Source organism: Mus caroli, unplaced genomic scaffold (assembly GCF_978045245.1).
Source record: "Mus caroli unplaced genomic scaffold, Mus_caroli_1 scaffold_8, whole genome shotgun sequence".
NCBI classification, from domain to species: domain Eukaryota; kingdom Metazoa; phylum Chordata; class Mammalia; order Rodentia; family Muridae; genus Mus; species Mus caroli.
In genome coordinates, this window is record NW_028227263.1 from 58717807 (window position 1) to 58733362 (window position 15556).

At 38.6% G+C, this 15556-nt stretch overlaps 1 protein-coding gene across 7 annotated transcripts in view; it reads right to left on the reverse strand.

Annotated features, from left to right (window-relative positions):
* Positions 1–15556, reverse strand: part of Grm5 (glutamate metabotropic receptor 5) — a 506948-nt gene that overhangs the window by 296060 nt on the left and 195332 nt on the right. For all 7 annotated transcript variants that reach the window (XM_029479683.2, XM_021167179.3, XM_021167178.3 and 4 more), the window contains one exon: positions 4517–4766. In XM_029479683.2, coding sequence (XP_029335543.1) covers positions 4517–4766 — 250 coding nt within the window. The remainder of the gene's footprint in view (positions 1–4516; positions 4767–15556) is intronic.

The window sequence follows — 15556 nt, forward strand, 5'->3', positions numbered from 1 at the left end:
GTGTGTGTGTGTGTATTTGAGTAAAAAGTTCTATAGTTGTCTTTTAGATCAATTTGATTCATAATTTCTATTAGTTTCATTAATTCTCTGTTTAGTTTTTGTCTGGAAGATCAGTCAATTGGTGAAAGTGGGGTGTTGACCCAGGGAAGGAGTTACAGAGACAAAGTTCGTAGGTGTGATGAAAGGATGGACCATTTAGAGACTGCTGTATCCAGGGATCCGTCCCATAATCAGCTTCTAAACGCTGACACCATTGCATACACTAGCAAGATTTTGCTGAAAGGACCCAAATATAGCTGTCTCTTGTGAGACGATGCCGGGGCCTAGCAAACACAGGAGTGGATGTTCACAGTCAGCTATTGGATGTATCACAGGGCTCCCAATGGAGAAGCTAGAGAAAGTACCCAAGGAGCTAAAGGGATCTGCAACCCTATTGTTGGAACAACATGATGTACTAACCAGAACCCCAGAGCTCTTGTCTCTAGCTGCATATGTATCGAAAGATGGCCTAGTCGGCCATCAATGGAAAGAGAGGCCCATTGGACTTGCAAACTTTATATGCCCCAATATAGGGGAATGCCAGGGCCAAAAGAATGGGAATGGGTGGGTAGGGAAGTGGGGGGTGCTATGGGGGACTTTTGGGATAGCATTGGAAATGTAATTGAGGAAAATATGTAATAAAAATATTAAAAATCAAAAAAAAAAAAAAAAGAAAGTGGGGTGTTGAAGATTCCCACTATCAATGTGTGGGGTTCCATGTGTGATTTAAGCTTTAGCAATTCTTCATTTACAAATGTGGGTACCCTTCTGTTTGGGATATGGATATTCAGAAATGAGATAACATCTTCATAGATTTTTCCTTTGATGAAGATGAAGTGTCCTTCTCTGTCTCTTTTGATTAATTTCGGTTTAAAATCTATATTCTATAGAGTGGCTACTCCAGCTTGCTGCTTGGGTCCATTTCCTTAGAAAACTTTTTCGAGCCCTTTCCTTTGAAATAATTCTATCTTTATTGTTGAGGTGTGTTTCTTATAGTCAGCAGAGTGATTGATCCTGTTTTCATATCTATTCTGCTAGCCTTGTCTTTTTTTTTTTTTTCTTTTTTTTTTGGATATTTGAGTCCATGAATATTGAGAGATATTAATGATCGTTGATTGTTGATTCTTGTTATTTTGATGTTGGCAGTGTGTGTGTGTGTGTGTGTGTGTGTGTGTGTGTGTGTGTGTGTGTTGTACTTCCATTGTTTTGTTTTTACTGGTATGGAATTATTTATTTCCTGTGTTTTCTTGGGTTGTAATTTTCCTTCTAGGCAAAGGACATTGTCTATAGGACAAAACAGCAACCTATAGATTGGAAAAGTATCTTTCCCAATCCTATATCTGACACAGGACCAATATCCATCTTTTTTAAAGAACTAAAGAAGTTTGACGCAAACAGCACAAATAACTCAATTAAAAATGGAGTACAGAGCTAAACAGAGAATTCTCAACAGAGGAATCTCAAATGGCCAAGAAGCACTTAAAGAGATATTCAAAGTTTTTTGTCATCAGGAAACTACAAATCAAAACAACTTTGAGTTTTCATCTCATACAGTCAGGATGGCTAAGACAGAAATATCTCAAGTGATAGAAATGAGGGTGAGAATGTGGAGCAGAAGGAACACTCCTCCACTGAGGGAAGGAGTTCAAACTTGTATATACATTTTTGAAATCACTTTTATGGTTTCTCAAAAAACTGGTAATACTTCTACATGAAGAACCATCTATAACACTCCTGAACATATAACCAAAGATGGTTCCACAAGGAAACTTGCTCATCTATGTTCATAGCAGCTTTATTTGTAATAGCTAGAAACTGGAAACAACCGAGGTGTCCCTCAATTACAGAATAGATTTTTTTTAATGTAGTACTTCTACCCAATGGAATACTACTCAGCTAGTAAAAATGAAAACATAATAAATTTTACAGGCAAATGGATGGACATTATTCTGAGTGAAGTAACCCAGACCCAAAAAGACATGAATGGTATGTACTCATTCATAAGTGTTTATTAGCCAAAAATACAGGATACTGAAGCTATACTCCACAGACCCAAAGAAGTTAAATGAGAAAGAAGGCCCAAGTGCAGATGCTTGAATCTCTCTTGGAAGGCAAAATAAAATAGTAATAGAAGGCAGATAAAGGAAGGGAACTGGATGAGAGAGGGGATGGGGAAGGAAATAGGGTGTTAAGAGTAGGTGTTGGGTGGGATAGGAGAGATGACTTGATGACATTGAGAATCAATGGAAATATGCAACTGACAGGGGTAGGGATTGGGACAACATCTTGAGGACATGACAGAGCCCTGGGATAGGAAGTGTACCCAAGAATTAATGGGAATGACTACAGCTGTGACTCACAACTTTGGGGAATTGGAAGCTGAAGAGGTTACCTCCTATAGCTAGGCAGGAATCCCAGTAGAGATGTAGGGAACCCAACTTTATATCCAAAATTTATTCTGTCTACAAGAAATATAGGTACAGAGGATGGAGCAAAGACTGAGCAAATAACCGAACAATAATTGGCCCAACTTTAAACCAATCCATGGGCAAGCACCTGTCCCTGATGCTATTAATGATACTCTGTTATCATTGCAAATAAGTGTCTAGTATGTCTATTTTCTGAGAGGGTCCACCCTCCAGCTGACTCAGACAGATCGCGAGACACATAACCAAAGTGTAGATGGAGCTTGAGGTCTCTTATGCATGAGGGAGAAGGAGATAAGAACTCCACAGAAAGATCAAAATAGTTAAGTAACCTAGACACTTGTAGAACTCAGAAAATGAACCACCAACCAAAGAGCATACATGGGCTGGATGGACCTAGCCCTTCACCATGTATGTATGTAGCAGATATGCAGCTTGGTCATCTTGTGGGTCCCAAACAACTGGAGTAGAGGGGCTATCCCAAAAGCAGTTGCCTGTCTGTGGGATATATTCTTATAGCTGGCCTGTCTTGTCTGACCTCAGTGAGAGAAGATGTGTCTAGCCCCACAGAGACTTGATGCACCATAGTCAGGGATACTTGGGGTTGGGCGGGGGATCAACACTCTCAGAGGAAAGGGGGATGGGGGTTGGGGAAGGACTGTGAAAGGAGGGTCGGTCAGTGAGCAGGATATAAAGTGAATGAATAAATAAACAAATGAATTAACTAACTAAAAACTTTGGCATCTTCCTAAAGATTATGATGCTATATTTTATGAACTTATTTGGTTCAGATTCAATACTGAGATATTTAACAAAACATTAAACATATTTTTGTGATGCTGTTTTTGGATAACATTGAAGTTAGTAGAATGAATAAAGCATTAGCATCTCTCCCTACTCCCCTCCACACTGACAGGACTTCATTGAACCAGATTAAGACATACTAAGAGAAGGCTGGACAAAAGAAAACACCTCTGCATAAATACATGACACAAGACCTTGTGTTTGCACATCTTTCAGATGTAGACTATGCAATGACATTTCTTAGTGTTCAGATTTCTGACCTTCAGAAGAGAAGTTATCACTATCAATTTTTATATACTGAGATTTGTACTGGGAGCAGAACACAAGTGAGCTCTTGTTTTCTGGCTTTATAAGTGTACCTTCTGTTAGCCTACTGCTTCATTTATCATATGAGTTAGATACTCATAATAAAATTGACACATTCATGCATCTCACACATATATCTCAACACATAACACATTTTTATAGTACACATACATATATCGTATATGTTTTTATTATTTCTCTAAAAGTCCTTCAATATACATTTAATCCTATAGATGCACATTTAGGTATATCCTCAGGGTGTCAGTCAAGTGTCAATCAAGTAAAATCTCTGGATAATTAAAAATCAATATTTTTTTTTGTTGTTGTTGTTTTCGAGACAGGGTTTCTCTGTATAGCCCTGGCTGTCCTGGAACTTACTTTGTAGATCAGGCTGGCCTCGAACTCAGAAATCCGCCTGCCTCTGCCTCCCAAGTGCTGGGATTAAAGGCATGTGCCACCACGCCTGGCCAATCTTTTTAAAATCTAGTGTTTAAGAACTTTGGCTAGTGACAATGTACCTCATCAGGAAATGGGCTATCAAATATACTGAAAATAAAACCTCATCATAAACCCCAATCTCTACAATTCTCTATTAAAAGTAAGTTTATATATAAATTATTAAAAACAATTTAAAAGTAACTCCAACAGGTTCTATGTATATATATTTTTTGATATCACTAAGCAATTAAGAAACCACTTTATATAAGGATATCATGATTTTGAGGATGTGAAGACTCTGAGATGTTACATTTTGATTCCTGCATTCATTGCAAATCTGCACATACTGTAGCTATTCACTTTCCATTGTTTCTGTGGTTTTTATAATGTTTTGTGATAGTTACACTCTCCTGATACACAGATTAGGATTCCAACAAAGCAGTCCTTATGCACCAAAAGTATGGAGCAAAAAATTTTGTTATTAATTTTCCAGTGTCACTTACCTGCCCAGAAGTAGAAATTCCCCTGCTAGACCCAAGCGTCTCATGGCCATGAGCAGACCTCGAACTGTCATGCCTTCACAGAAGCAGGCTACCACCCGGGCTTTAGGCAAATGACTCCTGAGCTTTTTCAACAGCTTGTCAAAGCTCTGTTCCCCAGCATTGCTGTAGATTTTGTAAGAGTGGGCGATGCAAATCCCTTCCTTCGCTGACATATCTTTGAAAGCCTCCATCCCACTTTCTCCATAGTTGCCTGTATGAAGATGAACAGACAAAAAGAAATATTGAAATAAGAGAACTGCATTTATTAGGTACAATAAGAATTTTTTATCATAACTGAGAGGTAGAACAAACTGTTTCAGTATATGCATACATTGTACAATGTTCAAATTGTTGTATCTTTCTGTTTTTATTTTACCTTTTCATTTTATGTTGAAAAATTTAACAATCTTTTTTTCTAGCTTTTCCAAGTTTACAGTTTATCTTATTATCTAACCAGAACATCTTTCTCCAAACTGATTATGATAATAACAGTCAACCAACCTTGCTCATTTTCTTCCTTTCCTTTTTTACCCTATTCTCTGGGTACTACCCTTTACCCTATTCCTTTCAATTTCTTTAAGAAGTGAGGTGATATGGTATTTACAAGTCATAACTTATTTACATAATACAATGTTTTTTCTTATCTTCATTCATGATGTCACAATAGCAGATTACATTCTTTCATATGGCTGAATGTTCCCTTGGGTATAGAAACCAAGTGTTCATCAGTTGGAAAACACTTAAGATGTTTCCACCATTTATTGTCAACAGTAAACACAGCCTCAATGGCCACAAGTGAGAAATTATCTCTTCTGCATACAAACTTGTTTTCTGTTCAATATATACCCATACCTTGGGGGCTCTTGGGGTACTAGCTGGTTCATACTGTGCTCCACTTATGGTGCTACTAGCTCCTTCAGCTCCTTTGGTCCTTTGTCTAGCTCCTCCAATGGGGATCTTGTGCTTAGTCCAGTGGTTGGCTGAAAGCATCTACCTCTGTATTTGTCAGGCACTGGCAGAGCCTCTGAAGAGATAGCTATATCAGGCTCCTGTCAGCAAGCACTTGTTGGTATCCACAATAGTGTCTAGGTTTGGGGACTGTACATGGGATAGATGCCAGATGGGGTAGTCTGGATGGTTTTTCCTTCAGTGTCTGTTCCTTGTCTCTGTATCTCTTCACATGGGTGTTTTTGATTCCCCTTCTAAGAAGGACCAAAGTATCCATACTTTGGTCTTCCTTCTTCTTGAGCTTCATTTAGTCTGTGAATTGTATTGGGTATTCCTGGCTTCTGGGCTAATATCCACTTATCAGTGACTGTAAACCACATGTGTTCTTTTGTGATTGGGTTACCTCACTCAGGGTGATATTTTCTGGTTTCATTCATTTGCCTAAGAATTTCATTAATTCGTTGTTTTAATAGCTGAGTAGTATTCCATTGTGTAAATGTACCACATTTTCTGTATTCATTCCTCTGTTGAGGGATGTCTGGGTTCTTTCCAGCTTCTGGGTATTATAAATAAGGCTGCTATAAACATAGTGGAGCATGTGTCCTTATTATATTTTGGAGCATCTTCTGGGTATTGCCAGGAGTGGTATATCTGGCTCCTCCAGTATTACTATGTTCAATTTTCTGAGGAACCACCCAACCACCAACCAAAGAGTACACATGGAGGGACCCAAGGCTACAGCTGCAAATGTAGCAGAGGATGACCTTGATGGACATCAGTGGGAGAAGAGACCCTTGGTCCTGAAAAGGCTCAGTGCCCCAATGTAGGGGAATGCTAGGACAGGGAAGCAGGAGTGGGTAAGTTGGTGAGCAGGATTTCGGGGGATGGGATAGGGAGTTTTCAGAGGGGAAACCAGAAAAGGGGATAACATTTGAAATGTAAATAAAAAAGTAGTTAATAAAAGAAAAAATATATACTCATATGTTCATATATTTTGTTAGAAAGTACTGTACTGGCTACTTCTGTGTCAATTTGACACAGCTGGAGTTATCACAAAAAAAGGAGATTCAGTTGAGGAAATGCCTCTATGAGATCCAACTGTAAGGCTTTTCTCAATTAGTGATCAAGGGAGAAAGGCCCCTTGTGGGTGGGACCATCTCTGGGATGGTAATCTTGGTTCTATAAGAGAGCAGGTTGAGCAAGCCAGGGAAGCAAGTCAGTAAGGAACATTCCTCCATGGCCTCTGCATCAGATCCTGCTTCCTGACCTGCTCGAGTTCCAGTCCTGACTTCCTTGGTGAAGAACAGCAGTATGGAAGTGAATAAACCCTTTCCTCCCCAACTTGCTTCTTGGTCATGATGTTTGTGCAGGAATAGAAACCCTGACTAAGACAAGTACTTATCTGCTATCTTTATTCAGTGCTCTTTTCCCCTTTGAGTCTCATAGTATGATGAATTCTTCCTACTGCTGTGATCTGTATATGGTTTATCCTCCAAAGATCCTATTGTGGGTGTTTGGTCTGTAGTACATTTGTGTTGGTAAAAGTGTCTTTTATTCTCCAGACTTATTTGTCATCTCACAGGCTTACCACTGGATAAGCTCACCCTTTCTATTTCTTTCTAAAATCTGGCGAGCTGGATAAACTCAGCTCTTCTGGCTCAAACTCCTCTTCAAGCTGACTGACTCAAACTGGCTTCTCTTGGCTTTTCACTGAATTGTTCTGCATGGCATCAAACTAACTTTGTCAATCTCTTCTAATTTTCTAGCTCCTTCTAGTCTCTGTGTCATGCTGTCTTTTTTTTTTTTAATATTTTTATTACATATTTTCCTCAATTACATTTCCAATACTATCCCAAAAGTCCCCCATAGCGCCCCCCACTTCCCTACCCACCCATTCCCATTCTTTTGGCCCTGGCATTCCCCTATATTGGGGCATATAAAGTTTGCAAGTCCAATGGGCCTCTCTTTCCATTGATGGCCGACTAGGCCATCTTTCGATACATATGCAGCTAGAGACAAGAGCTCCAGGGTTCTGGTTAGTACATCATGTTGTTCCAACAATAGGGTTGCAGATCCCTTTAGCTCCTTGGGTACTTTCTCTAGCTTCTCCATTGGGAGCCCTGTGATACATCCAATAGCTGACTGTGAACATCCACTCTTGTGTTTGCTAGGCCCCGGCATCGTCTCACAAGAGACAGCTATATTTGGGTCCTTTCAGCAAGATCTTACTAGTGTATGCAATGGTGTCAGCGTTTAGAAGCTGATTATGGGACGGATCCCTGGATACAGCAGTCTCTAAATGGTCCATCCTTTCATCACAGCTACGAACTTTGTCTCTGTAACTCCTTCCCTGGGTGTTTTGTTCCCAATTCTAAGAAGGTGCACAATGTCCACACTTTGGTCTTCATTCTTCTTGAGTTTCATGCGTTTATCAAATTGTATCTTATATCTTGGGTATCCTAAGTTTTGGGCTAATATCCACTTATCAATGAATACATATTGTGTGAGATCTTTTGTGATTGTGTTACTTCACTCGAGATGATGCCCTCCAGGTCCATCCATTTGGCTAGGAATTTCATAAATTCATTCTTTTTAATAGCTGAGTAGTACTCCATTGTGTAAATGTACCATAATTTCTGTATCCATTCCTCTGTTGAGGGACATCTGGGTTCTTTCCAGCTTCTGGCTATTATAAATAGGGCTGCTATGAACATAGTGGAGCATGTGTCCTTTTTACCGGTTGGGACATCTTCTGGATATATGCCCAGGAGAGGTATTGCTGGATCCTCCGGTAGTACTATGTCCAATTTTCTGCAGAGCAATTGTGATAAAAACTGCATGGTACTGGTATAGTGACAGACAAATAGACCAATGGAATAGAATTGAAGACCCAGAAATGAATCCACACACCTATGGTCACTTGATCTTCGACAAGGGAGCTAAAAACATCCAGTGGAAGAAAGACAGCATTTTCAACAAATGGTGCTGGCACAACTGGTTGTTAACATGTAGAAGAATGCAAATCGATCCATTCCTATCTCCTTGTACTAAGGTCAAGTCTAAGTGGATCAAGGAACTTCACATAAAACCAGAGACACTGAAACTTATAGAGGAGAAAGTGGGGAAAAGCCTTGAAGATATGGGCACAGGGGAAAAATTCCTGAATAGAACAGTAATGGCTTGTGCTGTTAGATCGAGAATTGACAAGTGGGACCTCATGAAACTACAAAGCTTCTGCAAGGCTAAAGACACCATCAATAAGACAAAAAAACCACCAACAGATTGGGAAAGGATCTTCACCTATCCTAAATCAGATAAGGGACTAATATCCAATATATATAAAGAACTCAAGAAGGTGGACTCCAGAAAGTCAAATAACCCCATTAAAAAATGGGGCTCAGAACTGAACAAAGAATTCTCACCTGAGGAATACCGAATGGCAGAGAGGCACCTGAAAAAATGTTCAACATCCTTAATCATCAGGGAAATGCAAATCAAAACAACCCTGAGATTCCACCTCACACCAGTCAGAATGGCTAAGATCAAAAATTCAGGTGACAGCAGATGCTGGCGAGGATGTGGAGAAAGTGGAACACTCCTCCATTGTTGGTGGGATTGCAAGCTTGTACAACCACTCTGGAAATCAGTCTGGCGGTTCCTCATGCTGTCTTCATCTGCAACCTATCTCTGGAAAACTATCCTGGTAAAAACTGCTCTTTCAATCTCTCAAACTCTCTCTGTGTCTCTGTGTCTCTCTGTGTCTCTCTGTCTCTCTCTGTGTGTCTCTGTGTGTCTCTCTCTGTCTCTCTCTCTGTCTCTGTCTCTCTCTGTTTCTCTCTCTCTCTCTCTCTCTCTCTCTCTCTCTCTCTCTCTCTCTCTCTCTCTCTCTTCACTGCTCTATCTAGACCGTTCTATCCTGTTCTGTTCTCTTAAGTATCTCCTCATTCCTCTGTTGTTCTCCTAAGAGTTGGACATATCCTGTCTCTGATTAATTCTGTCAAACATTTGTCTGATTACTACTATGTCCACCCTTCAATTAGACCTTAATTTCAAACCATGGCTGCTTCCTTCTAAAAATTTACGTTGCTCTTTTTTGTTTGAGATTAGAAGTGTCTACTAGGGCATATCTATATTCCAAATAGAGGGATTATTGTCGCATACCAATCAGATCACATAAATCTAGAAAATCTTTTTATGTAACCCCTTGCCAGAGGACTATGTTGCTAGATTAAAATTTGTCTATACATGATGACATGGTAGAAAATTTAATTGGGTCTAGGAGAAGGTGATTTGAATATCAGGATTCCTTCTTAGGTGGCTACTTCTGGTAGCTGTATAATGTTTGCCAGGATGTAGATTAGTTTCCATTGCTTACAGACTTGGAAGGTTTTGGTTCTTATACAGTACTGAATTTCTTTGCTTATACACAAAGCATTTCTGTATGTAGATGATTTCCTTTTTCTTTCCCTATGATTTAGTACTAGAGTTAAACATTATCACTACCCTATTTGGAGTTCCTTCCTACTCAAAGTATTAAACATTTTATGTGTATGTGTGTGTGTGTGTGTGTACATATATATATAGAGAGAGATATAGATATGTACACACACACACACACACACACACACACACATATATATATATATATATATATATATATATATATATATATATATTCTCTGAGGTAGTATGTGTCTTTGTCCCTGTAGTAGGTTTCCTGTATGCAGCAAAATGTTGGGTCCTATTAAGAGTTTTGCTGGGTCTAGTAGCCTAACCTGGCATTTGTGTTTTCTTAGGGTCTGTGTAACCTCTGTCCAGGATTTTCTGGATTTCATAGTCTCTGGTGAGAAGTCTGGTATAGTCTTAATAGGTCGGCCTTTATATGTTACGTGACCATTTTCCCTTACTGCTTTTAATATTCTATCTTTATTTACTGCTTTTGTTGTTCTGATTATTATGTGTCTGAAGAAATTCTTTTCTGGTCCAGTCTATTTGGAGTTCTGCAGGCTTCTTTTATGTTCTTGGGCATCTCTTTCTTTAGGTTAGGGAAGTTTTCTTCTACAATTTTGTTGAAGATATTTACTGGCCCTTTACGTTGAAAATCTTCATTCTCATCTATACCTATTATCCTTAGGTTTGGTATTCTCATTGTGTCCTGGATTTTCTGGATGTTTTGAGTTAGGATCTTTTTTCATTTTCCATTTTCGTTGGTTGTTGTGTCCATGTTTTCTATGGAATCTTCTGTACCTGAGATTCTTTCTTCCATCTCTTGTATTCTGTTGCTGATGCTTTCATCTATGGCTCCTGATTTCTTTCCTAGGATTTCTATCTCCAGAGTTGTCTCCCTTTAGGTTTTCATTATCGTTTCTATTTTTTTTTTTTTTTTTTGATCTTGGATGGTTTTGTTCAATTCCATCACCTGCTTGCTTGTATTTTTCTGTAATTCTTAAAGGGATTTTTGCGCTTCTTCTTTAAAGACTTTTACCTGTTTAGCAGAGTTCTCCTGTTATTTCTTCAAGTGAGTTATTAATGCCCTTCTTAAAATCCTCTACCAGCATCATGAGATAAGATTTTAAATCTGAATGTTGCTTTTAGGGTGTGTTGGTGTGTCCAGGACTCACTGTGTTTGGCGTTCTGGGTTCTAATGATGCTGAATGGTCTTGGTTTCTGTTAGTAAGATTGTTAAGTTTGCCTTTCTGGGAATCTCTGGTGTTAGATGTTCTACCTGTCTCTGGCTTGACTTTGTCCTGTGATTCTGTTAGCCTCTGTCAGCACTCCTGGGAGTCCAACTCTTTTTTGAGTCCTAGTGGTCAAAGCACTCTCTGCAGGCAAACTCTTCTCTTGCAGGAAAGTATACAGAGGTTTGGATCTCAGTTCAGCCTCCTGGCTGAAGATGAAGGCCCGATGGGATCCTGTCCAAGAAGCTCTGTTGCTTCTGTGGTCCAGGCTCACGCCTGGGCAGACTGGTCTCTGAGAGACCCAGTATACAAGATGGTGCCCTCACTTGTGTCCTGGGGTCAGAGCCCTCCCTGGAGGCTAACACTCTGCTGGTGGGGAAGGTGTGCAGAGGTCTGGGTCTCAGATCTGCCTCCTGGCTGAGGATGAAGGCCCGAAGGTACCCTGTCTAAGAAGCTCTGTTGCTTCTATGCCCCGCAAGCTCTCCTGTGCGGACTGGTCTTTGAGAGACCCAGGATACAAGATCTATTTATATTTTTTATATTTATTATGTAATATATTTATTATATTTATAAATTTTATTATATTATATTATTTCTCCAATGTTTCTCTCCAAATCTTCCCATACCTCTTCTTCTTTGGATTTATGATTTTTCATCAATTATTACTACATGTATATATGCTTTTGTATATATTTATATATACCAAAATATAACTTTTTGAGTTCATATAATATGATTTCTATGTGTGTTTTCAGTGCTGACTGACTATTGCTGGTCAATCAATTGGTATGCTCTTCCCTAAGGGAAGGTCACCTCTTTGACTCCCAGTTTTTCTCAGTTTCCTGTAGCTGTTTGTGTAGGCTTGAGACTTTGTTGGGTTGTCCCCATTAAATTTTGGCATCCTTTAAAGTCAATGAAAAAATGAAGATTAAGATATGTGAGAGGTTCAGAATTTTTTTTTTAAGATTTATTTATTTATATGTAAGTACACTGTAGCTGTCTACAGACACTCCAGAAGAGGGAGTCTTAAAAAAAAAATTCTGAACCTTGTGCTTAGGCATACCAACATGCCTGATGCAGGGCATGGGTGCTGTGAGCCTGGCAAAGCAAGCTCTTGATGAACTGAGTCATCTCTCCAGCTTAAAAAAAAAAGATATGTGAGAGGAATTATACCAGTGCTTTTACATAAGCTATCCCATCATCTCCTCTCAATAATATTTTGGAGGTAGTTACTGCTACCAGTATTTCATAGACAACATAGTCAATACCCTTAACTCCAAGATGTATAACTATGAGTAGTGAATAAAGGCAAAGCTCCAAACAAGTCCAGAAGTAAAGATTCCTCTCACTTTACTCTGCCACAACTGATTCCTTAGACCCACAAAAGTTCAATCAGATGGACCTGACAGATTGGTTTAAAGAATGCTGGAGTATTATGACAAAACAGCTGAAGGGTAGAATATAATAACATAACTGGATTATAATCTGGTAGTTGGAGGAGATAGTATCCTGTCAGGAACAGCAAACATGACATGAGTGAGCACTATGAGACATCCAATTGCATGGCCCTGGGTCTATACAGATATAAAAGTCAGCAAACAAGTAAGTGGATAATGCTTGCTGGGACATTAATCTGATTTCAGCCCTTTATGCACTATCATCACACAGGTACCATATTCTGAGGAGATCCTCAGATTTTTCAGGATGCAATTTTGTGTAATTCTATCAGGATGCAATGGTATGTAGTTCTATCTATACAGAGCATATAATAGAATATGTTTCACTTCAGGCATAGGACAGGGACTGAGGTGCTTATTTTATATATAAAAGAAAACCTGGTCTGGAAGTTTCCCCAGCATCCCTACTTAGCATACCTGTCCCCCAACCTTGAACTTTCCAGCCCTAGGGCTGGGCTGCCCTTCCCCCAGAGGATCCTCTTTTTTATGTCTTCACCTCTTCTCTCTCTGTGAGCATGGGCCTTTTCTCTCTCCCTCCTCTACCCTCCTCTTTTCCCTATGGGGACTTCCCTGGATTCAGTCCTTGGGGCCAGTCAATTCACCTGCCTGACAGCCGCTTCCCAATAAAACTGCTTTTAACAAAATCTAATCTGGTGTGAATTGAATCATTTCACTGGCAGTATAGAAATAACCTACCAGAACATACTAGTTTGACCCCCAGCCCAAACACCAATGAGAAAGCTGCAAGCATTTGTTTATCTCTAGAATTAGAAGCAACAAGAAACTTCTGTGATAAGAGCAGGTAGACAATCCAATTATTTTATAATTATCAAAGTTTAAAGGGTTTTTTTTTTTTTTTTTCTGGAAAATGTTCCAAGAGACCCAAGTTATTGGTTTTACACTATTCTGAGTAATTTATTCTTATTTCTTATTTTTAGAAAAATTGATTTATCAAATATTTTGCTTGCAATGCTTTGATTTAATATAGAGTCTATCACAGAAATAGCTTAAAATTGGGCATAATGATTAGGGTACAAATAATACAAGCTAATTATTCATAACTAAACAAGAAAACATATTTGAAAAATTCCTGATCTTTAACGTGATATCAAGTAATGCTGTAAAACTGTCTTCATGAATATGTAACATGTTTTATAGAACAAAGTGGTCAGATGAAAGATATTCATATTGGGAGGAAACAATTTTAACTTCACTTTGGAATTCATAATCTCCTTAGTTTTTTTACCTGAATCAAAGTCAACATACTTATATTATTTGTGTGTGAGTGTGTATGTGTGTGTTAGTGTGTGCATTTCACACATTTAAAATATTTGGTAATGGGCTTGGACTCAAATAACTAAACAACAACAAAAAAAGAGAATAAAAATGATTTCTCAGAGACATTTAAACTGTGTTTTTGAAAGGGATAGATAGACAGGTAAAAAGTTCTACCCTGTATTCTGTTTGTCTCAAGCTTACAACCACTTTAATTTTTTTAATATATTTTTATTACGTATTTTCCTCAATTACATTTCCAATGCTATCCCAAAAGTCCCCCATACCCTCTCTACCCCACTCCCCTATCCACCCATTCCCACTTTTTGGCCCTGGCGTTCCCCTGTACTGGGGCATATAAAGTTGGCATGTCCAATGGGCCTCTCTTTCCAGTGATGGAATACCAAATGGCTGAGAAGCACCTGAAAAAAATGTTCAGCATCCTTAATCATCAGAGAAATGCAAATCAAAACAACACTGAGATTCCATCTCACACCAGTCAGAATGGCTAAGATCAAAAATTCAGGTGACAGCAGATGCTGGGGGGGATGTGGAGAAAGGGGAACACTCCTCCATTGTTGGTGGGATTACAACCACTTTAAATCAGTTTAAATACACATTTGGTGTAATATTTTGTAAAATAATAGCTTAGATTTATTGTTAAAAGTACAGTGTATATGGTAATTTAAAAGGAGGATATGGAACTGGTTAATAACTTAGTGGGTAAAAGTGCTAATATCTAAGACTGAAAACCTGTGCTTAATACTCAGGATACACATTAGAGTAGGAGAAAACAGACTCCTGCATGCTGTCCTCTGATAACGCACATGCACACTGGAACCTGTGGACATACAGGTGTTTGCACTGTCTCTCCCATATGCATATAAATAAATTATGATTATAAAAATAAACAAGAGTGTATATATTCTAACAAATGAGAAAATTTAAAGTGTAACCATGCTCACAAGTTGTTATTAACACTATCCTGTACAAATTTGGAATAAATGAGGACATTAAAAAATGTCTGCATATTTTTTAGTTAAATTTTTTTTATTGAAGTAGATTTTAAGTTACACATAGAAGGAAGAAAAGGCTTAGGAAATAGTTGTGTTTTCAACATTGACTCCTGTCATTAAGAGAGAAATCTTTCATGTAAAACAGGAATCTAAATTGTGGCCTCAATTCAGTAAGAATGAGTCTACAGAAAATCATTTTGCAGGTGGCAGAGGAATTATGAAAAGGATTTTTATTTTTCTGAACTTATGTATGACCATATATACTCACATACCAACAAGAAGAAATCAGGCACAGAATGCATTACAAGCCTATTTATCTTAGGATACATGCCAAAGTCAACAAGTTTTGAAGCTATTTTTTGTAATCTTAACTTTAGTTCCTGAATGTGCAGTTGTGATATTTTCTCCCAATCCACGAAACTATAGTTCTTGTAATTGGGAGAGATGTCTGGCATAGAATCAGTGCCCCTTCTTAAAATTGGGAACAAAACACCCATGGAAGGAGTTACAGAGACAAAAGGATGGACCATCTAGAGACTGCCATACCCAGGGGTCCTCAGCCTCTAAACGCTAACACCATTGCATACATAGCAAGATTTTGCTGAGAGGACCCTGATATATCTGTCT